At 56.2% G+C, this 20,047-nt stretch overlaps 1 protein-coding gene across 1 annotated transcript; it reads left to right on the top strand.

Annotated features, from left to right (window-relative positions):
• Positions 1–10,356: 10,356 nt before the first annotated feature.
• On the top strand, positions 10,357–16,889 carry LOC134523250 (tektin-3-like; the record flags this gene model as incomplete). Its single annotated transcript, XM_063351959.1, has 7 exons — positions 10,357–10,935; positions 11,494–11,577; positions 12,230–12,300; positions 12,571–12,714; positions 13,583–13,805; positions 15,026–15,180; positions 16,688–16,889. Coding segments are annotated over exons 1-7 (1,458 nt in total), but the record flags the coding sequence as incomplete, so codon positions are not given.
• Positions 16,890–20,047: the final 3,158 nt, after the last annotated feature.

The following is a 20,047-nucleotide window of genomic DNA, read 5'->3' as shown; positions in this document are numbered from 1 at the left end:
GGGTGTGACGGGGAAAGCGGGGAGGGCAGGGTGCCTGTACAGTGCAGGCCTTTCCCCAACCCGCGTCCCCATGGCCCCCTCTGGTCTCTCCTGCCAGCCTTGCTGCCTGCCCCGGCCTGGGCTGGCAGAGCTGCCCCCGGGGCTGCAGGGGGCCAAGCCCTGTCCCTCCCCCCAGAGCCCAGCCCCGGGCAGCCCAAGCCAGGGCTGCACAAGGCAGCGGAGCCCACTCGGCCCACGGCTGGGGGCCAGTCTGCCCACGCTGAGCCCCCATTTGGATGGGAACACCCAGTGCGGGGCAAGCTCAGCACTGGGACTACGGGTCCAGGGACACGGCCTGTGCAAGGGACCCGCAAGCGGACTGCAGGGACACAGCCTGGCTCCCGGGGGACACAACTGGGGACACAGAGGGCACCAGTGACCCCCGAGAAGTGGGGAGGGGCTCCTTCCAGTGGAGGACTTTAGATGCCCTGACGGCCACCACTGCCGTTCCCCTTCTGGCAGCACCCAGATCAGCCTGAACCTGGGGTAAAAGAACAGGAGGGGGTTTCCTACCCCAGGGCAGGGGGGCCTGGGGGGGGCTGGGAGCATCCCGGTTTGGGGGGCGAGGGACAGCCCCTGAGCAGCCCCGTGGAGGCTAAGCCTGCCTGTGCCCCCATCTCGCTGGCCAGGTCCGTGCTGCAGGAGATAAAGCAGGAGCTGATGGAGCTGAAGGACCTGGGACTACAGGAGACAGAGCAGGAGCTGAAGGAGCTGGATGTGGCACCTCCCCGGGCTGGCTGGGGCCAACGACCCTCCACGGCACCTGGGCTCCTTGGCTGCAGAGTTATATCTTGAAAAAAACAATAAAATGGAGGAAGAAAAGACCAGCTAGAGGCTCTCATGCGCCAGGGAAGGCTTAGATTGGAAATTAGGAAACATTCATTCACAGACAGGGTTGCCAAGAATTGGAAGAGGTTGGGAAGGACATTTTGAACCATCCAGGGTGCTCAAAGTGCTGGGAGGCAGGAGCTTTGGGGAGGGGGACACTGCTCTGATGCCAGCTGCCCTGTGGTCTTACTTTTGGCCATCCATGGTGGCCATGGCTTTCTATGGAGGGGCAGGAGGCCAGGAGGACTGCGGGTGGTGCAGGTGGTGGTGGTGGTGGTTTTGGAGGCCCCCTCCTCAGGGGTCCACACTACTGGGATGACACGGGGCGCCGTGCCCTGACTCTGCCACCACCGCCGTTCCCAGACAAGGCAACTGCAACATGCCTGTGGAAAGGTGGAGGTGGCTGGAACTGACTGGAAAGAGGATGGCAGCTCCCAGATCAGCCTGCGGCTGGGGAAAAGGATGGGAGAGGGTTTCCTAGCAGGGCTGGGAGCATCCTGGTTTGAGGAGTGAGGGACACTCACGAGCAGTGCCATGGAAGCTAACCCTGCCCATGCTCCCGTCTCGCTGGCCAGGTCCACACTGCAGGAGATAAAACAGGAGCTGATGGAGCTGGGCGTGGCACGTCCCCTGGCTGGATGGGGCCATGGAGCCTCCACGGCACCTGGGCTCCTTGGCTGCATCCATCCCAGCTCAGAGCCCATTCCTTCTCCCCTTCCTGCAGCAGCACAAGCAGCACAACTGCTGCTTTGTACTCACTGGATTTATAGATGTTAGAAATATTTATTCATATTTATGTTATGTATTTCATAAAGAAAAAAAGGGGAGTGGGAGAAAAGACCAGCTAGAAGCTCTCATGGGACAGTGCCTTCCATGGGCCAGTGCTGCTCCGGCTGCCCTTGGTCCTCCCCATAGTGCCATCAGTGAGTCCTGGTAGGTCCGATACAGCCCCTGCTGCCCTTGGCCCCACTAGCTGGAGGCTCAGCAGCCCTGGAGGTGCTGAAGGACCTGGGACCGCAGGAGACAGTGTGTTACCAAAGACAGGCCTCTGCTTTGTTTCTAAAATACTTGGTTCTTACTAACCTTCCTACTGTGTGACAAAATAGCTCGTTAGTGACTTTCTTACCCTGTGAGAAAATGGTTAGTCACTGAGCTGATGTTACAGATAGTGATAATGGGGAGACCACCGCAAGTAGTCAATCACTTCAAGGTTCTTCTATACGTCACGTATGTACACCTATACCAATTAGGACAGAGTTATGGCTGCTTCCAGGAACACCCTTATTATCTTCAAGAAGTTGGCAAACTCACAGTAAACTTTTACTGTCCTGAGATGAGTCAATACTGTAAAGGGATGATGTGAGGAAGGGTCTCCTTACCCAAACGACCACCGAGACACTCACGCTTGCGCAGAAGTGTTTTGCCGATGCAGCAAAATTTGGCATGCACGTGCAAAAGGGCTATTGGGTCATCCTAATGAATGTGTAAGCCTAGGTGGAGTTATGGATTAGGTAGGTGGAAAAATGAGAATATTTTGTGTTATAAATAATGGGTAAATATCCACGGTAAGCTGTGCTAGATTTGTGGGTTTTCCCCCTAGCGCTCGACGTCAAGTAAAGCAATGTCACCTCTTTAAACTACTTTTGGTTTCGAGGGCTTTTATTTCAGGTAACAAGAGCAGGAGCTGAAGGAGCTGGATGTGGCACCTCCCCGGGCTGGCTGGGGCCATCGACCCTCCACGGCACCTGGGCTCCTTGGCTGCAGAGTTATATATTGAAAAAAACAATAAAATGGAGGAAGAAAAGACCAGCTAGAGGCACCCATGCGCCACTGCCCTCCCCAGCAGCATTCCCCCCTTCCTCAATTAACAATAAAACTTAGAAAAACATTTCAGTACGTTTCTGGGGGAGCCCCCGTTCCCAGTGCTCTACCCCACGCCTCTACCAACCCCCCCAACTCCAAAACCACCCCCCCACACCAATTTCTGCACAATCTGGGTTTATTTGACATCACTATGGTATGGAGAACACTGAAAGTTGCAGAATTTGACACCAAAAACTGTAGAATTGTGCTCCTCTTCTGTTGGGGAAGATACTCAACTTCCCACCCTCAATACTCTTCAGGCTGCAGCGGGGCACGGATGTGAATCTCGGTGGGGGAACTGTCTCATGGATTTATACAACTCTGGCGTTCTATTCTTTGAAGCCTTCTCGACACGCATAGAGCATATTGCCCTTCTGCATTATTTCCAAGCAAACAGTGATGATGTTAAGATGTCTGCCTACAGCGTTTGTTAGATGTCGGTTCCTTCTCTTGCCACAGTTCTCAAGTCTTTGCAGGTACAAAGGTTTTCAAACAATCCCTAACGGAACCACCTGAAAAAGCCTGTGGACCCAGTTTTCTGACACCTTCTGCCCAAGTCAGGAGCCCAAAGAGCAGCACCTGGGAATGGGCAGCGGGGGCAGGAGGAACGGCTGCCCTGGGGAACGTGCAAAATGATGGCAACAAGTGAGGCCAGAAAGTCACCATGTGGCCCTTTCCACGCCTCATCTTTCAAAAATCTTATGTTCCTTCTTATTTCACACATGCCTTCACTGAGCACCCTGGAAACCCCTGCCCCAAGAGCCAAAACTGGTGGTGATTAGCTTGGAGAGAAAACCAACCTTGAATGAGAAACTCCTTCTGTGGGGGTCTGAGTCCTCTAACTCCCACCCGGGGTCACAAGGAATGATGGCAAAGGAGGCTGCACGGAGAAAACAGGAGCACAAGGACACAAACAGGCTCAGTGCAGGTGGACAGCATTGGAGAATTCTAGGAGGTTGACTGCTAAGCAGTTTTTAAAGTGACTACATGCTTCCTTGGTCGACAGCAGACACTCCAGTCGAGCCTGCCATGTTCTCTGGGATTGTCTCCTTTGGTGTGGAAAACCAGGGCGGGAGGAAGAATCCTCCTGACGAGCAAGCAGGTGGCTGAGCGGGCAGCGGCCGAGCCCTGTCCCATCCGCATAGCCCGGCTGGGGAATCCTAGAAATGCCTAGGTTGGAAGGAATCTTTCAGGTCATTGAGTCCAACCATCAACCTAACACTGACAAAACCACCACTAACCCATGTCCCTCAGCACCACGTCTGCCCAGCTTTTTAATAGCTCCAGGGACGGTGATGCCACCACTTCCCTGGGAAGCCTGTTCCAATGCTTCGTAAGCCTTTCTGTGAAGAAATTTTTCCTAATAACCACCCTAAACTTCCCCTGGTGCAACGTGAGGCCATTTTCTCTCATCCTATCGCTTCTTACTTGGGAGAAGAAACCAACCCCCAACTCTCTACGCCCTCCTTTCAGGCAGCTGGACAGAGCGAGAAGGTCTCCCCTCAGCCTCCTTTTCTCCAGGCTGAACAACCCCAGCTCCCTCAGCCGCTCCTCACAGGACTTGTTCTCTATAATAAAGTACAGTGTGCCAAGTCCCGTGGGCGAGCACTGAAGAAATGGCCGCCTCTGCCCCCTGCCGCGCCCGCCGGCTCCCCGCTCCCCGCTTCTCCCTCAGCCCGCAGCGCACGAGTCCCCTCAACTCGCGGAAAAAGGGCGGGAAGCGGCGCGCGCCAGACGGGGCGGGGGGGGAAAGGGCGGGAAGGGGCGCGCGCCAGACGGGACGTGGCGTCCTGTCGCGCGGGGAGGGCGTGGTCAGTCGGGGCCGTCCCCGCGCGGCAGCAGCTCGGCCCTGGCCGGCCCGCCGCGGCGCCGTGTGGTGTCCGCCCGGGCGGCGGGAGGGAGGCGGCGGCCCGGCCAGCACTGGGGCTGCAGAGAGCGCCAGAGCCCGTCCCCGAGAGGGCTGGCAGCCGAGAGGGCAGCGGCGCGGGGGGGGGGAACGGGAGACGATCTGCTCAGGCTGGCGGCAGGGCTGCGAGGGCCGTGAGAAGGGCTGAGGAGCGCCAGGGAGCCTGAGGCGGGGAGAGGCAGGTGGAACCGTGTTCTGCCCTCCCCGAGACAGGAACGGGAATGGCCGCTAGAAAATGCCCAGTGTGGAGGGGAGCCTGTATCCTGCCGCGGCCAGGCTGAGGAGGTGCTGGCAGAGGCAGAAAGGCCTGCCCCACGTATCATGGCCACCTCGTGGAAGAAAAGAGGGGTTAAAGTCGTAGGCGATTCCTTTCTGAGGGCAACAGAGGGTCCCCTATGGCAACATTTCGATGGTGGGATGGCCGGCACGGCACCAGGCTTCCTGGCGTCAGATGGGGTTCACCTTTGTCAAAGGGGGAAGAGGGTCTTTGCTCACGAGCTGGCGGGGCCGATTGACAGAGCTTTAAACTTGGCCTGAAGGGAGAGGGGGACAGTATCAGGCTTGCCCGTGACAAGCTGTGGGACGACACGCCAAGGTTGGAGGAGCAGGGTGCCAGCGAGGGCCTGCAGCCTGTTGCTCTGAGACGCTTCGGTGACGCTGCCGCACACTTGCAGTCATAGAGAGATGAGGCAGGGGCTGCCGAGGTCCCAGGAGCCAAGAGGGAAACACCAGTGCCAATACCCCAAAGGAACCTAGGGGCGTTCCTCGAAGAAGGTGACATGGCCGACAGCCCAGCTGAAGTGCCGCTCCACCAACACCTGCAGCACGGGCACCAAACAGGAGAGGCTGGAAGCCACTGTGCTGCCAGAATGCTAAACCTAGTTGCCATTATTGAAACTTGGCAGGATGAATCCCATGGCTGGAGTGTGGCTGTTGAAGGTTACAGGCTGTTCAGGAGGAGGGACAGGCAAGGAGGGAGAGGCGTTGGGGTAGCGCTGTATGTTAGGGAGGGTTTGGATTGTCTGGAGTTTAATGATGGTTGGGGGTTTATTGGTAAGAATCGGGGAAGGCCAACAAGGCAGATACCCTGGGGGGAGTCTGTGCCAGGCCAGCCAAGCAGGATGACAAGGCAGATGAAACAGCCTAGAAGTGGGTGGGAGAAGTCTCACAATGGCTAGTCCTTGTTCTTGGGGGCCTTCAACTTGTCAGATGGCTGCTGGAAACAGCAGCAGAGAGGAACCAGTCTAGGGGGTTCCTGGAGTGTGTGGAAGAGACCTTCCTGACACTGCTGCTGAGGGAGCCGACTGGGGAAGGTGCCCTGCTGGACCAGTCATTTGTCAGCAGGCGAGGAGTGGTGGGCAATGTGACGGTTGGAGGCTCTTGGGCATAGCGACCCCAAAATGGCAGAGTTTTTGTTCCTTGGGGAGGGAAGGAGTGGGGTCAGCAGAACTCGCTGATCAAAGCGAATGAGAGCAGCATCTCAGGGGTAGAGGCTCTTGCCCATCCCCTAGGTGCTTCCAGAGACACACTCCCTCTTCAGGGGTCCACACTGCTTGGACAATACGGGGGGCTGCTCCCGGACTCTGCCAGCACCACCCTTCCCAGACCAGGCAACTGGACGAAGCCCTTGGAAAGGTGGGGGTGGCTGGAACTGATGGGAAGGTGGGTGTCAGCGCCCAGATCCTCCTGCAGCTGGGGTAGAAGGACCCGAGGGGGTTGCAGAGGAGCCAGAGGGGCTGGGAGCATTAGGGCTTGAGGGACAAGGGACATCCCCTGAGTGGCCCTGTGGAGGCTAAGCCTGCCCGTGCCCCTGCTGGCCAGGCCCATGCTGCAGGAGATAAATCAGCAGGATTTCTCCATCAGCAGGAGCTGATGGAGCTGAGGACCTGGGACTGCAGGAAACAGAGCACAAGCTGAAGGAGCTGGATGTGGCGCCTCCCCGGACTGGCTGGGGCCATCAAGCCTCCATTGCACCTGGGCTCCTTGGCTGCATCCATCCCAGCTCAGAGCCCATTCCTTCTCCCCTTCCTGCAGAAACACAAGCTGAGGGCGATACAGCACATGGGGCAGGAGGAGGCAGAGGCGCAGGCAGCACGCCCCGTCTCCAGCACGGACACCGGAGTGAAGGTGGGGCAGCTTCTCCAGTGCCATGAGAAGCTCCAGGAAAAGGTGAACACCTTCATGTCCTGGCAGGCGGTGGGCAAGCTGGTGAGGCTGCTGCTGAGGAGGAGGAATGTAGGGAGATACTGGTGTGGGGGTCAGATCCCCGTAGCACCACCCTGGGGACACAGGCAGGGTCCTCTGGCACCCAGACCCCCACCCGGAGTAGACAGCTGTGGTCCCTGGACATACAGACCGCAACCCCAAAGGTGCACTAAGGGTCCCCGAGCACCTTGACCACCACCCTAAGGATGCAGCCAGGGTGTCCTAGACTCCAGACCATGACCTTTTGGCTCCAGGTGAAGCTCTCTCTCATCTGGCCAGGGACTGAATGGACTTTCAGACCTTTCCGCAGATCTCCGGGTGCTCACAGTGTCATCGCTGGCATTTTCTGCCTCTTTTGGTTAAAATGTGGCTGGTCAAACCCTGCTACTGGGTTCCTCTAGTGTCTTAGCAGAGAGCATGGCTTCTCCTCCCGCACCCTGTTGAGGAGAAATAACTGGACTCCAGACGATCCAGTGTGAATCAACAGAAGCCGTTTATTAAGCACCGATCATCATCTTTTATGCCTTGTGTTGTAGCCGTACACGCGACTCGCTTATTTCTGATTAGCCAGTTACACTGTCCACACGCTGTGCATGCAGTTCGTTCACACATCAGATTGGTTACAAGAATTCGCATAGTAAATTGCTTAGTCATTAGCACAACATGTTTTCTACCTTCTCAGTTCCCGTTTTTCCCATGTACTAATTCCATCTTCTACCGCCTGTTTTGCTCTTAATCTAATCTCTCACAGTAGGGAGGCTGGCTCACATGGCCGTTTTCTCTCAGATACATTCCTACAATACCCCCTTTTTCTTCTTGAGCCAGCCAGACCTTATGCATGGCATTTTCTATCATGTCAGTCACTTTGCGGAGAACACACGAGGCTGCCATAATCAATAATAATATAACCAACAATAGCATGAGCCCTTGCTTTAGTAAATCTGATAACCATCCCGTTATACCCCATGAGTTTAACCAATCATCAAAACCGTTTTTGACCACTTTTAATTTGGACATGTTATCCTTCAGCTCCCGTAACTGCTTATGAATGGATGATGAGTGGTCGGAAAGGTTCATACAACACATACCTTCAAAACCTTCACATCCATGACCCTGGGCTAACAGCAAAAAATCAACAGCCGCTCGATTTTGCAACGTAGCATGCCGAATGCTATCAACATCAGTCAGCAAGCTAGATTTGGGTTGCCCATTGACGGTGCTGGGGGTTGTCCAGGCAAGGGATCAAGTTGCCCAGCAAAGGCACTAGGATGCACGCAGTCTGCACTGACTTGCCCAGGGGTGGCACTGGGTTGCCCACTGGGGGCCGTGAGTTCATAGGATCATAGAACGTCTCAAGTCGAGAGAGACCCATGAGGATCATCGAGTCCATCTCCCTGCTCCTTGCAGGACTACCTAAAACCAAAAGATATGACTAAGCCGCTCAACAGTTGCCCAAAAGCTGCACCTGGTTGCCCAGGGGCTGCAAAACCTGCCCATGGAGGGCAGTAGGTTGTCCAGGGCAGGATCTAGGATGCCATGTGAAGGTATTTTCTTGCCCAGGGCTGGCCCCGGCTTGCCCATCCACAGCAATGCGTTGCCCAACGGCTGCCTCGGGTTGCCAGAGCGGCTGCAGGGAGTTGCCCGCGTAGAACCCGGTTACTGAGCACCCTGCGCCAGCGGCAACGCTGCCCTGGTTCTGTGACACAGAGGGCACTGGGGATGCTGCAGTGTCTGGCAGTGCTGCCACCCAACCTGACAGCACAGCACTGAGTAGCAGCCCCCCCCGCACACCCCCAAGCCTCTGCAGGGTGAGTATGTCCCTGAACTGGGAGGGAAAAAACAGGTCATTCTCCTAATCCCCCTCCATATCTCTTCTGTCCTCTAAATGTACCCAGATAAGGTGGTCGGGGGCTCCTGTCGTTGTGTCCATGTTCAGGGGTGGCACAAAGTGTCGCCCTGGGATGGCTTATCCCAAGGGGGATGCAGGGGCATTTATTTCAGCTGGAAATGCAGGGAAAAGTAGCCCTGGGCCGTTCCCAAGGGGTTTTCCCTCCCTTTCCTAAACGTGTGTCTGTCAGTATCTGAAAGGGCAGAGTTTATTTGTGGGGGTGGGAGCCAGGGAAGCTGCCTCCCACCCTCCCAAGGCCGTTTCTCAGGTATAAAGCGGCACGGAGCTAGGGAAAGCGCCGTCATTTATCCCTAGCCGGGACAAAAGGGCTGAAGGGAGCGGTTTGTGGGAAGCGGCACACACGGTGGTTTTTGTTGGACCTGAGCGCAGACATTTCGTCCTCGGTTCTGCCAAACTGCCTCGGAGGGTCGTGTTTGCGAAAGCTTCTTTTTCTGCTAAATTTGAGGGTGTGAGTTTCCCGCTGCCTGTCCCACAGCCACTCCCATCAGGGATCTTGCTGTAGCACACCCGTGTCCTCATCTTCCCCTGGGGCTCCGAGCCAGGCTGGGAGCAGTGGGGACGGGACGGTGTTAGGGGAAGGACACGTCAGGCTGGCTACAACAGCCGTATTGAGGGACTTATTCCTGCCCCTGGGTGACACTTGTAACCTCACAAGAGCCTCGTACCGAGCACCACGTACCCCTCCGGAGTGTTTGTCCTCAGATGAGGTGTGTTTGGTGGCCCCCTGCCTTATCTTGCTGATAACCATCGATTGACAGCCTCAAGCTGGAGAGGACAATATGCAATTCTTGGTAGCAAAATCTTCATGTGTGGCCATTCCTCCTAGGGCTACTGCAAGGCTGGTGTTTCCCAAGCGCTCTGAAAAGACTGTGGGCCATCTCCTTCCCACGCACACTGATCTTACACCAGGTGAGCCATCGACACCTTTCCTCCTTTGCAAGGCAAGAGGCGGCCCCTCTTTTGAGGCTGAAATAGGGGTGTGGGGGGCTCAAATTTGGATATAGTCCTGCAAAGCTCAGCTCACCTGCAGGCTCCTCACTCCAGCATTTAAGGCAAGGGAAGATAGAGGGGGTGAGGATGGAGTCCCTCACCCACCCACAAATGGCGCTGGGCCAGTAGCAGATGTGTGTCCAAAAGGGACGCAGCTCTCGGGGCTGGGAATGGAACTTTTACAGAGAAAATGACCTCTGGAGTATCAGAAGATCAGCAGCTACGCCAGCCAAAAGAAACAAAGGAACAGCAGAGAAGGAGCAACTCCAGTTTGACTGGATTGACAGATTTAAGGAAAAGGAAGGCACGGTATCTGTCATTCTCCTTACGGCCGTGATTTGTTTTTCTCCGCCTTCCAAGACCTGATGCTAGATACTAACAACCAAGTCAAACGCTTTTATATACAAATGTTTGGGATGCTGTCAGGAGGGATTTGTTGTCAAGGGGTTTTGGCCTGTTCAGGCACTGTGAGGGCGCTCTGTGCGTCGCTGTTTGTGTTTGAAGTTGCGGGTGTTGCTGTAAGAAGTAAGGCAAGTGCAGGAGGTTGCTGAGGTTGTCCTCTCTCTCCTCCTCTGTGCAGGACACGGACGGGACACACGAATAGCAGTGGTCAAGCATGGAGTCTGTCGGCTCTCCCTTACCAGCAAAGTTCGCCCATCCCAGAGCCATACCCACCAGGTTTCTCCCTGCCATCCACACCATGGCGTCAAGCTATAAGAACCGATTTCCTTACCGCCCCTTGCCTCAGAGCTACAGCCTCCCCTGGATGCCCAGCACTTACTACAGAACGGCTGCCAGCAAACCAACTTTGGCTGCCTTTTCCAAGAGTTCCCAGGGAATAACCGCCGGCGAGAAGCTTCCATCTATTTCCACCAGAACGACCGTCTTCACCCAGTACACCCCTGAAGACTGGTACAAGTCCAACGTGACCAATTACAGGGAGTCGGAGACCTCCCAGAAGAACGCGGAGCGCCTGAGAGCCGATACCTCCCGCATCATTGACGACAAATACCAGCAGACCAAGAAAACGCAAGCAGAAAGCACCAAAAACCTGGGAGTGCGCGCCAATGACATCGCGTTTTGGAAATCGGAGCTCTGCCACGAGCTAGATGAGGTGATCGGGGAGACCAACGCGCTCACAGAGGTGAAGACCAGGCTGGAGAGAGCCTTGGCCGAGGCGGAGGCCCCTCTCTGGGTAAGCACCCGTCCCGGCGCGCTGCAAGCTGTAGCCTACTGCTGAAACATCTGCAGCCCTTCAAACGTCTCATTAAGTTTCACTGCAGCTCCGGAACGTCTAGAAAGCTTTTATTAAGAGGCCATTAGTTAAGTTAGTAGTAAACAAACCCCCCTTGCCGTCTGCCGGATCCCCTATCAGCACAGGCTGAGCACGTCAGAGCAGCGTTTGCTTAACTCAATATTTTTAGACGCGGGACATCCAGAGTCCTGATTTGGGAGACAAAAGCCCGTGTCTTACCACGAGGCTCTGGCGAGGTGGGCGTCAAGGCTGACACAGGTCCCCCGTTTCAGCTGTGGCTGCACCAGGGACACATCTGCTCCCTCATGATGGTTTAATGATGATGTTGCAGCTCGCCTGCTCCTTGTCAGCTAGACCAGCTGCCCCGGGCCACTTTTTTCCCTCTCTTGTCATCTCCGTGCCCACCTAGAATTTCTTTTCTCACATTATTGGAGATGGGGACAGTCCCCATAGAGAGCCCTGCCCCTGCAGCCAGCGGTGATGGCATGTCCCCAACAGGTCGCTCAGGAGTGCTTACTTCACCGGGAGAAGAGGATGGGCATCGACCTGGTCCACGACAACGTGGAGGAACAGCTCTTAACAGTAAGTTGGGCAACTCAGATCATGCGTTGAAGCTATTTTTACCGGATTTCAAAGTTATGGGATTTGGAGCACTGATCACCTGCCTCCAGCAGCCGGAGCTTCACAAAGGCAATGGGTTTGTGCTGAAGTCAAGTGAGCTGAGAGCAACACACTTCCTCCGGTGGAGCTGAATGTGTCTCAGAAATTCAGCCTGGGCATTTACACCGCAGTCAAGTCCATCTCCTCTTGTCCCGTACGGATGGGATTCCTCCTGGGGAGGAAAACATTTTGGGAGCAAAAAGGGCAGGTGCTGATCTGGGGATGGAGGTGTGTAGTGGTCCAGGGAACCGCTCTTCCTGTCCACACCAGGAAGTGTCCCTGTCCGTGCAGTGGGACTAACCACCGCTTGACACTGAGGTCAAGGTGAAAAAGTCCTTATTGACCCACCCTGAAAGGGAACGCAAAGGCCGTGGCTGCAGCCACAGCACCCTTCTGTCCCCTCCAGGGCGCTGGGCGCAGGCTCAGCTGCGAGTTTTCCTGCCTGTTTGCTTTGGGCAGGAAGACAAGCAGGCAAGTTCTTGCTGTGTGCAGGGCTGGAGAGGTCCAAGGGGAGGAGTGTGACCAGGACGAGTGAGTATGGACGCTGATGGGGTCCTCTTTTGCCTTTGCCCAGGAAGTCGATGTCATCAGGTCGTGCCAGGAGAAGATGCAGCAGGTCCTGGACAAGGCCAAAGCCCAGATCACGTAAGGAGGAGCTCCTTCTCTCATGTCGTAGGGCTGATGTGCGTTTGTGGTCACAGCAGAACCCCAGCAGATGTGAACACCCAGAAGAAGCCTGTCTCTCCCCACACCTCGCAGGCATAAAGCCCATGGAGGCTCCATGGCATGCGGGCGGTGATGCTCGTGGGAGGACAGAGCTGCGCGGGGGGCCGGGAGCTGCTGTGGGGAGTGGAACGGGGAGGAAGCCATTCCACCCGTACGTCCCCACCGATGGCTGCTGTTTGCGTGTTGAAGGTCCAACCGGGCGGCCCAGCACAACCTGGAGAAGGATCTGGCCAACAAGCAGGTGGCCCACCGGATCGACGACAGGTGCCACCACCTGATGAACACCTCCCAGGGCATCAGTTACTACCGAGGGGTGGAGCAGGTCGATGCCACGTGAGTGCACGCTGTCGGTCCCCAGCAGCAAGCTGTCCCCGGGATACGCGGTGCCTCTCCCTGGCCGGGAGCTGCTTGTCCCCAACCCAGATCCATCCCGCCTGGAGACACCTCCCTCAGAGCGGTCATTTCTCTCCGCTCCCCGGAAAGGGAGCACAACCCTCTGCTGACAGTTGGATGCCAAACACCCAGAGGGTGAAAGCCAGTCCCACCTCATTAAACATTCTACCAGGGCTTGAGAGATCAGCCTGCCAATTAATTCAGTGGAGCACCTCTGCTGAAACAGCTCACTAAGTTAATGCATATTTTCAAAGATGTCTCTTAGATGATGCTAGGCGATGTTTATACTTTTCAAGGACTCTTTTCAACTTCCCATAGAAGTGAGGAGGAGCATAGGCAGAACAAGGGAAAGGCCAACGGAATATTCCGTACCATAGATGCCATGCTCAGGATATAAATGGGGGTTGGTGCGGGGTGGGAATATGCGGTCGGGGCTCGGGAAGGTGCCAGTTCACTGGGTGGTGAGAGTGACTTCTCTCATTATTATTACTATTATTATTATTATTATTATTATTACTATTATTATTATTGTTCGTTTCTGTTATTGTTCTATTAAACTGTCCTTATCTCCACCCACGAGTTTTTCCCTTTCCCTTTCCCCTCCTTTTCTCCCTCTTCTCCCTTCTGGGGGGAAGGGGGAGAACTGCACCAGCGCATGCGTGGTCCTGGCTGCTGGCTGGGGTTAAACTATGACATACAGTCCAATTAAAAGTGTAGATTTAAGCTATAGTGAATCCACGCTGCTCCCTGGCAGGGTCCATGCCTGCCCACATCCAGCTTACCGGGGGCCTCTCCTTTTCCCCGCCAGGATCTCGGTGCTGCAGTCCTGGGCCAAGTTCACCAACGACAACATCCTCCGCTCCCAGAGCGAGCGGGCGGCCTCCGCCAAGCTGCGGGACGACATCGAGAACCTGCTGGCGGTGACGGACAGCCAGATGTGGCGGCAGTTCAACGCCGTGAACGTCGCCTTCACCAACCGCATCGCCGAGACGGCCGATGCCAAGAGAAAGATTCAGACCCACCTGGCCAAGGTAGCCTGAACCCCTCCCTTTTGGTGTGACACTGTCACTTCCCGGTGACACCTCCAAAGCGCGACCCTCCACGCAGACCTGGCCCCAGCAGAGGAACGGTCACCACAAGAAGCTGGTTATAGCATCATTTAGAATCATAGAGTCATAGGATGTGTTGGGTGTGAAGGGACCTCTCAAGGCCACCTAGTCCAACCCCCTGCAGTCAGCAGGGACATCTTCAACTGGATCAGGTTGCTCAGAGCCTCATCCAGCCTGGCCTTGAATGTCTCCCGGGATGGGGCCTCCAACCCCTCTCTGGGCAACCTGGGCCAGTGTCTCACCACCCTCAGTGCAAAGAACTTCTGCCTAATGTCTCATCTAAACCCGCCCTGCTCTAGTTTAAACCATTGCCCCTCGTCCTCTCGCTACATGCCCTTGCAAACAGCCCCTGCCCAGCTTTCTTGGGGACTTTCTTCTTGGAGCAGGATGAGTTGGCAGTGTAATTTCATCCCAAGGGATACTGCCCGTTGCTCATCCCAGCTGACAGCCTGCTAGCACAGGGATTTCCAGCAGAAAATGCCAGCGCTACTTGCATCAGCGCTAGTTACTTCAGAGGCGCTGGCTGCCCTGCAGAAGGGCTTTACTGGGACTCTGCTGGGGTGTCTGCTGTGGGGTTTGCAGCTTTGCTGCTCCTCCAAGGACGTGTTTTCGGTCTCAGCACTCTGTGGTTGCTGCACAGGTATCGGTGTGTTTGCTCCGCCAAGCAGATGAAGTGGAGATCAGCCATGGGCAGCAGGCTCGCACCACTGGCTCTCACGGAAAGCTTCCTGAAAAGTGCTCGGCACAGATTAACCGAGCAGAAACTGGGCTTGCAGCATCGCGGGCTGGTGCCACATCCTTCAGCGAGCAGCATCCACCAAAAACCTGCCCTCTGTTAGTTGCTAGTGATGGACGATCAGTTCCTGCAAGCAGTAATTTTGGGGAGCGGGTAATTCAGTAGATCCGTCACTGCTCCAAAACCTCCTCTGATGTGACAGCAAGAGCAAAGAGAGGCTTTTCCCCGCAGAGAAATGGCTTCTGGATCTGTGCCTCCATCTATGGCAGAGTGAGAGCAGTCTGAGCCCGGGGTCTGCTAATTGAACTTGTTTTTTTTCTGTAGAGGAATGGCAGAAAAGGGAAATCCCGTTGCCGCTGGAGAATATATTTTTTAAATTTATGCATGTGTTTCTTTCTTACGCCAGACACTGCAGGAAATATTCCAGACCGAGAGGAATATAGAAGCCATCCAAAAGGCCATTAGGGACCAGGGGCCTCCATTAAAGGTGGCTCAGACCCGGCTGGACCAGCGCACTCGGAGGCCAAACATGGAGCTGTGCCGGGACACTGCCCAGCTGCGGTAAGGCAGGAGCGCGGGGCCGGCGGGGACCTCGAGGGCTCACGGGTGGTAGCACTCGGGAGCATCGCTGGATGACAAAATTAATCATGGGGGGTTGCTTTTTTTTCCTAAAGAGTCCTTCCAGAAGTGCACCGACATAATCAAAAGCAATGAGCGGGTATCCCAGCCTTTGGGTGCTGGGAGAGCTCTGCGCCCACAACGGAGGCTGTACCCCATGGCCGGGGGCGGCCTGATGCCACCCCATGAGGGGCTGGATTTTTCCTACTTGCGTCAACCCCGTCTTCTCTCCTGCCTGCTTCCCGGCGGCTGGATGGGCTCAGGTTTGAAGGACAAGCCCTTTACTCTCCAACAGGCTCATGCTGAGAGCTCTTAGGTCCTTCCTTTTGGGTAACCGCAAGGGTGCAGCTGCGGTGCAAGGTGCTGTGTCCAGTGCTGGGCTCCCCGGTTCCAGAAGGACAGGGAACTGCTGGAGAGGGGACAGCAAAGGGCTACCAAGAGGATGAGGGGACTGGAACACCTCTCTTGTGAAGAAAGGCTGAGGGATTTGGGTCCCTTCAGGCTGGAAAATGACGCCTGAGGGGGGACCTTCTGAACGCTTATCAATACTGAAAGGGGGGGTGTCAGGAGGATGGGGCCAGGCTCTTTTCAGTGGTGCCCGGGGACAGGACAAGGGGTAACGGGCACAAACTTGACCATAGGGAGTTCCACCTAAACAGGAGGAGGAACTTCTTTGCTGTGAGGGTGGCAGAGCCCTGGCACAGGCTGCCCCGAGAGGAGGGGGAGTCTCCGTCTCTGGAGACATCCCAAACCCGCCTGGAGGCGTTCCTGTGCCACCTGCTGTGGGTGACCCTGCTCTGGCAGGGGGTTGGACTGGGTGATCTCCAGAGGTCCCTGCCAACCCCCGCCAGCCTGGGATTCTGTGCACCACACGGAGAAGCAGTGAGGGCTGTGCTCACCTCCCCTGGGGACACTGGAAATCCTGTCAAGGACAGAGGGAGCTCTTTGGCATTGCACCCCGAGGGGCTGGGGAGGATCAGGCACCCTGAACTTCACACCTCCTCCTGGCAGCCCGCTGGGTGAGGCTCCCTGGGAAGCCTTTTCAAAGCAATTTAAACCCAGCCCCAGAGCCGGTTTAGCATCTCTCACGCCATCCTTTGTTCCATCCTCCACTTGTTTCACCTTCGCTTTTAGCCTCTCCCAGCTGTCCTCTTTCGCTGCGTGTGCACCCGTGGGTGTGGGGAGGACCCTTGCCCGGGGAAATCCAGGAGGGGGAGCCAAGAAACCCACAAAACCAAACAGGAACGGGAAACCACAGCTGCTCGTCCCTCTGCTTGGTGGCACCACCTGCTCTGGCAGACGCGGCTGCGCGTTGCCGAAGCCTTCGAGCAGATGTTCACTGAGCGCGGTGAAGGGGGAAAACCCATGCCCCAGGGGCCCATCAGCAGCGCCATGCTAGAAACCACCCACGTGTCGGGACTTCTAATGGGGGCTCCTTGCTGTTTTCCAGCCTTGTCAGCGAGGTCCATGACATCCATGAGACGGTGCAGACTCTTCAGCAGCAGCTGAGAGACAGCCAGGACACCTTGCAAATGCTGGTTCGCGCCAAGGCGGTCCTGCAGCACGACCTGGCCGTCAAAGCCAACTCCCTGTTCATCGACGAGGCGAAGTGCATGGGGATGCGCAAGACCTTTCCCAGCACCGCGCGGCTGCTGGGTCCCATCTAGGCTGGGCTCAGCCCACCCCATGGCATCCATTGCCAGAGTTATCAGTTTTCCCTATATGTTATAAATAGTACATGATTAAACTTCCACTTCCTGATAGAAGCCTGGCTACAAATTAAATTATCGCTTTGCATGTCACATGGTGTACCAGGAGTATTTTTTTTTCCCTTTGGTTTTTCTCTTTCCACTGCTCTTTCACGGCGTGCCAGAAAGTAACTGAAAATATCCTGGATGCAACTAAGAGCAAATCCACCCACGGGGATTCATTCCTACCCATTCGGTCTGTGATTTTAGGAGAAAAAGTGTCGTGTCTTCCTCCGTTGGAGACTGATGTGGAAAAAGCACAGGGTGAAGCCATGTCTCGAATCACCTCCTTGTCCTCCATGGGCCTTAGCGTGGCTTTTAGGAGGATCTGCCCCATGACCTTCCTAGGCACAGAGGTGACGCCGACAGGTCTGTACCCTCCTTTCCACCCTTTTTACAAATGGGTGCAATGTTTCCCTTTTTCCAGTGCCCGGGGACTTCACCTGATGCCATGACTTTTCAAATACCACCTTCTTCCAGGAACACCCCTTGATTCCTTTGGGGTATTGCACTGGTGTTTCCCTCCTGGCTCCTGTGACCTCAGGAGACCACGGCTCATCTCTCCAAGACTTCAAGTGTGAGGCAGCGTCACCAGCGCGTCTCAGAGCAACAGGCCCTCGCTGGCACCCCGTCCCTCCAACCTTGGCATCTCATCCCACAGGGACAGCCCGATATTGTCCCCCTCTCCCTTCAAGCCTTGTTTAAAGCTCTGTCAATGAGCCCCGCTACCTCCTGAGCAAAGACCCTCTTCCCCCTTGGAGGTGGGTGGGGAGACCCTGGCCCAGGTTGCCCGGAGAGGTGGGGGAGGCCCCATCCCTGGAGACATTCAAGGCCAGGCTGCATGAGGCTCTGAGCAACGTGATCTAGTTGAAGATGTCCCTGCTGACTGCAGGGGAGTTGGACTAGATGCCCTTGAGAGGTCCCTTCCTATCCAACACATTCTGTAATTCTGTGTACTTTCTAACCACTTTTTTGGGGAAAATATGTCAAGGGTTCTCAAAAGAGGCAGTTAAAGCACTTTAGTTTCTGCAGAGCCCGTTTTGATGTTGGAAATAACAATGCCAATGATGTAAATTAGCTAGCAGGAGTGTGGAGTGAGGCTCCCTGGGTGTGATGGTGCTGTTACCTGAAATAAAAGCTCTCGAAATCAAAAGTAGTTTAGAGAGGAAATTGCTTTATTTGCCACCAGCCTGAACAGATCCTCCACAGGGAGGTCCTGCAGGCCCAGGTGCCAGAGCATGGCCAGCAGCAGTCTGCGCAGGGCCACGAAGTCGATGGCCCTGACCTTGGTCGTCCCGATGGCGACATCCAGCAGCTGGGCCAGGCTGAGCTGGGCCATGGCTGCTGCCGTGCCTGAAACGACAGAGGGACCTGAGCGGGACCTGAGCTCCTGGGGGAGTGGGAGAAAGAGCTGCCCAGGGGGCCCTTTCTGCCTGGGGGAGACTGGGATGGGTGGGAGGGATGGGCAGTCAAATCCTTCCTCCTCCTCCCCTCGTCCTCGTCCTCCTCCCTGTGCGCGTCCTCCTTGTCCTCGTGCTTCTCCTCCTCCTCCTCCTCCTCTGTTGCCTCCTAGCAGCAGAGTGGTCACAGCGGTGGGACGGGTGACAAGGGACAATGCAGCGTCCCCCGTTGCTGGGCGATGCCCCGCTCCCGGCCGGTCCTTGGGATGGGGTTATCCACAGGCATGGGAGAGGTCGAGGGTCCCGGCTGCCTTTTCCACCTCCATCCCTGAGGCGCAGCTGGCGCAGGCTGATCTGTGGCCGCAGCCAGCGCAGCCCGAGCCCGGGCAGAGGCAGCTCCCTCGCAGGGCTGTCCCGGTCACTCAGCCCGCTCCGGTGACACGTCCCGCAGGAGACCAGGCCCCGCTGGGAACCACCACCAATATTTTTTTTTTGAGGAATCGAAGTGCAAGACAGATTTTACCTTCTCCCTTAGACATCAAAGACTGCTGGTGACAGCACCAACTCCCTTTGATTTCTAGCATCTTGCTCCAAAGCAAAGAGCCACAGAAGCAGGGAAAAAGAAACACAAATAAACACGAGCAGCCAGACAAGCCTAGGAAGGATTCAAACACTGGGAAAAACTCTGAATCCGAGTGATCTGTCAGACAAGTACGTAGGAAAAGAATCAGCAAGAACTTCTTTTCCCGTACAGCCCTCCAAGCCCGACCATTCCACAGAGAGGCCACTGCCATCTCCCTCCTTCAGTGAGGCACTCCAAGAGAGTTCCCAGGAAAGGAGGCGGGTGGGGAAGCAGGAAAGGGAGCAGAGAGTTGCTCTTCTAAAAGATACGGGAAATCTGTTTTCAGGCACTGGAGCAACAGCCACAGCTGGGCTCCGAGCATCCACTGGGGCCAGGGGTTGCAGGTGTGGGACGCAGTTGGGATCCCCGGTGACTGGTCCAGCTCTTGCAGGTGGCTTGGGACCCCAAAAGCATCCGTGACCCACTTGATGCCCACCCTCTCCTCTCCCCGGCAGATGGAGGTGCGGCAACCCCCAGCAACACGCCGGCCACACTGCCCAACTTCCCGGGTGCTCTGGACATGTTCTCCAAGCTGTGGACCTCGAAGAGCCTGCAGAGCATGAGCAGCCCCATCCCCTCCATGGCCTGCTCCCCACGGGCAGCTGCAGCCCCTCTGGACATCCTCGCCCCATGGCCACCAGCCCACCTGGCCCCCGTGCCCCCCACCTGCCCCCCCCGCAAAGGCCCTGGCCACCATGGACGGCCAGAGACAAAGCTGGGTTGGTGAGGGGGGAGAATCGGGGGGTCTGGGCCAGTGTGTTGGGAGCGGGGAGTCCCCCAGAAACACACGGGAATCATTGTCTGGGTCTTGTTGTTGTATTTAAGTAGAAGTCTCTCCTCTGGCTTCCGAAATTCAGCACGGCTTCTTGCACAGACCCCCCTGAACACCCCCTCACCCCGTCCTCCCTCCCTCTGCACCTCTGCCGGGCAGGGGGGAAGCAGAAGTGGGGGCTGTGATTTGTCAACGTGATGCCCCCCCCAGCCTGTGAGCACCGTTCCTGGCCCTTCCTTGGGAAAGAGGGGAGCGGGGGGGGTTTAGT

The sequence above is a fragment of the Chroicocephalus ridibundus genome, chromosome 14 (genome assembly GCF_963924245.1).
Source record: "Chroicocephalus ridibundus chromosome 14, bChrRid1.1, whole genome shotgun sequence".
Lineage (NCBI taxonomy): Eukaryota > Metazoa > Chordata > Aves > Charadriiformes > Laridae > Chroicocephalus > Chroicocephalus ridibundus.
Note: the sequence above shows the minus strand (reverse complement) of the source record. Positions and strands in the feature narration are given on the sequence as shown.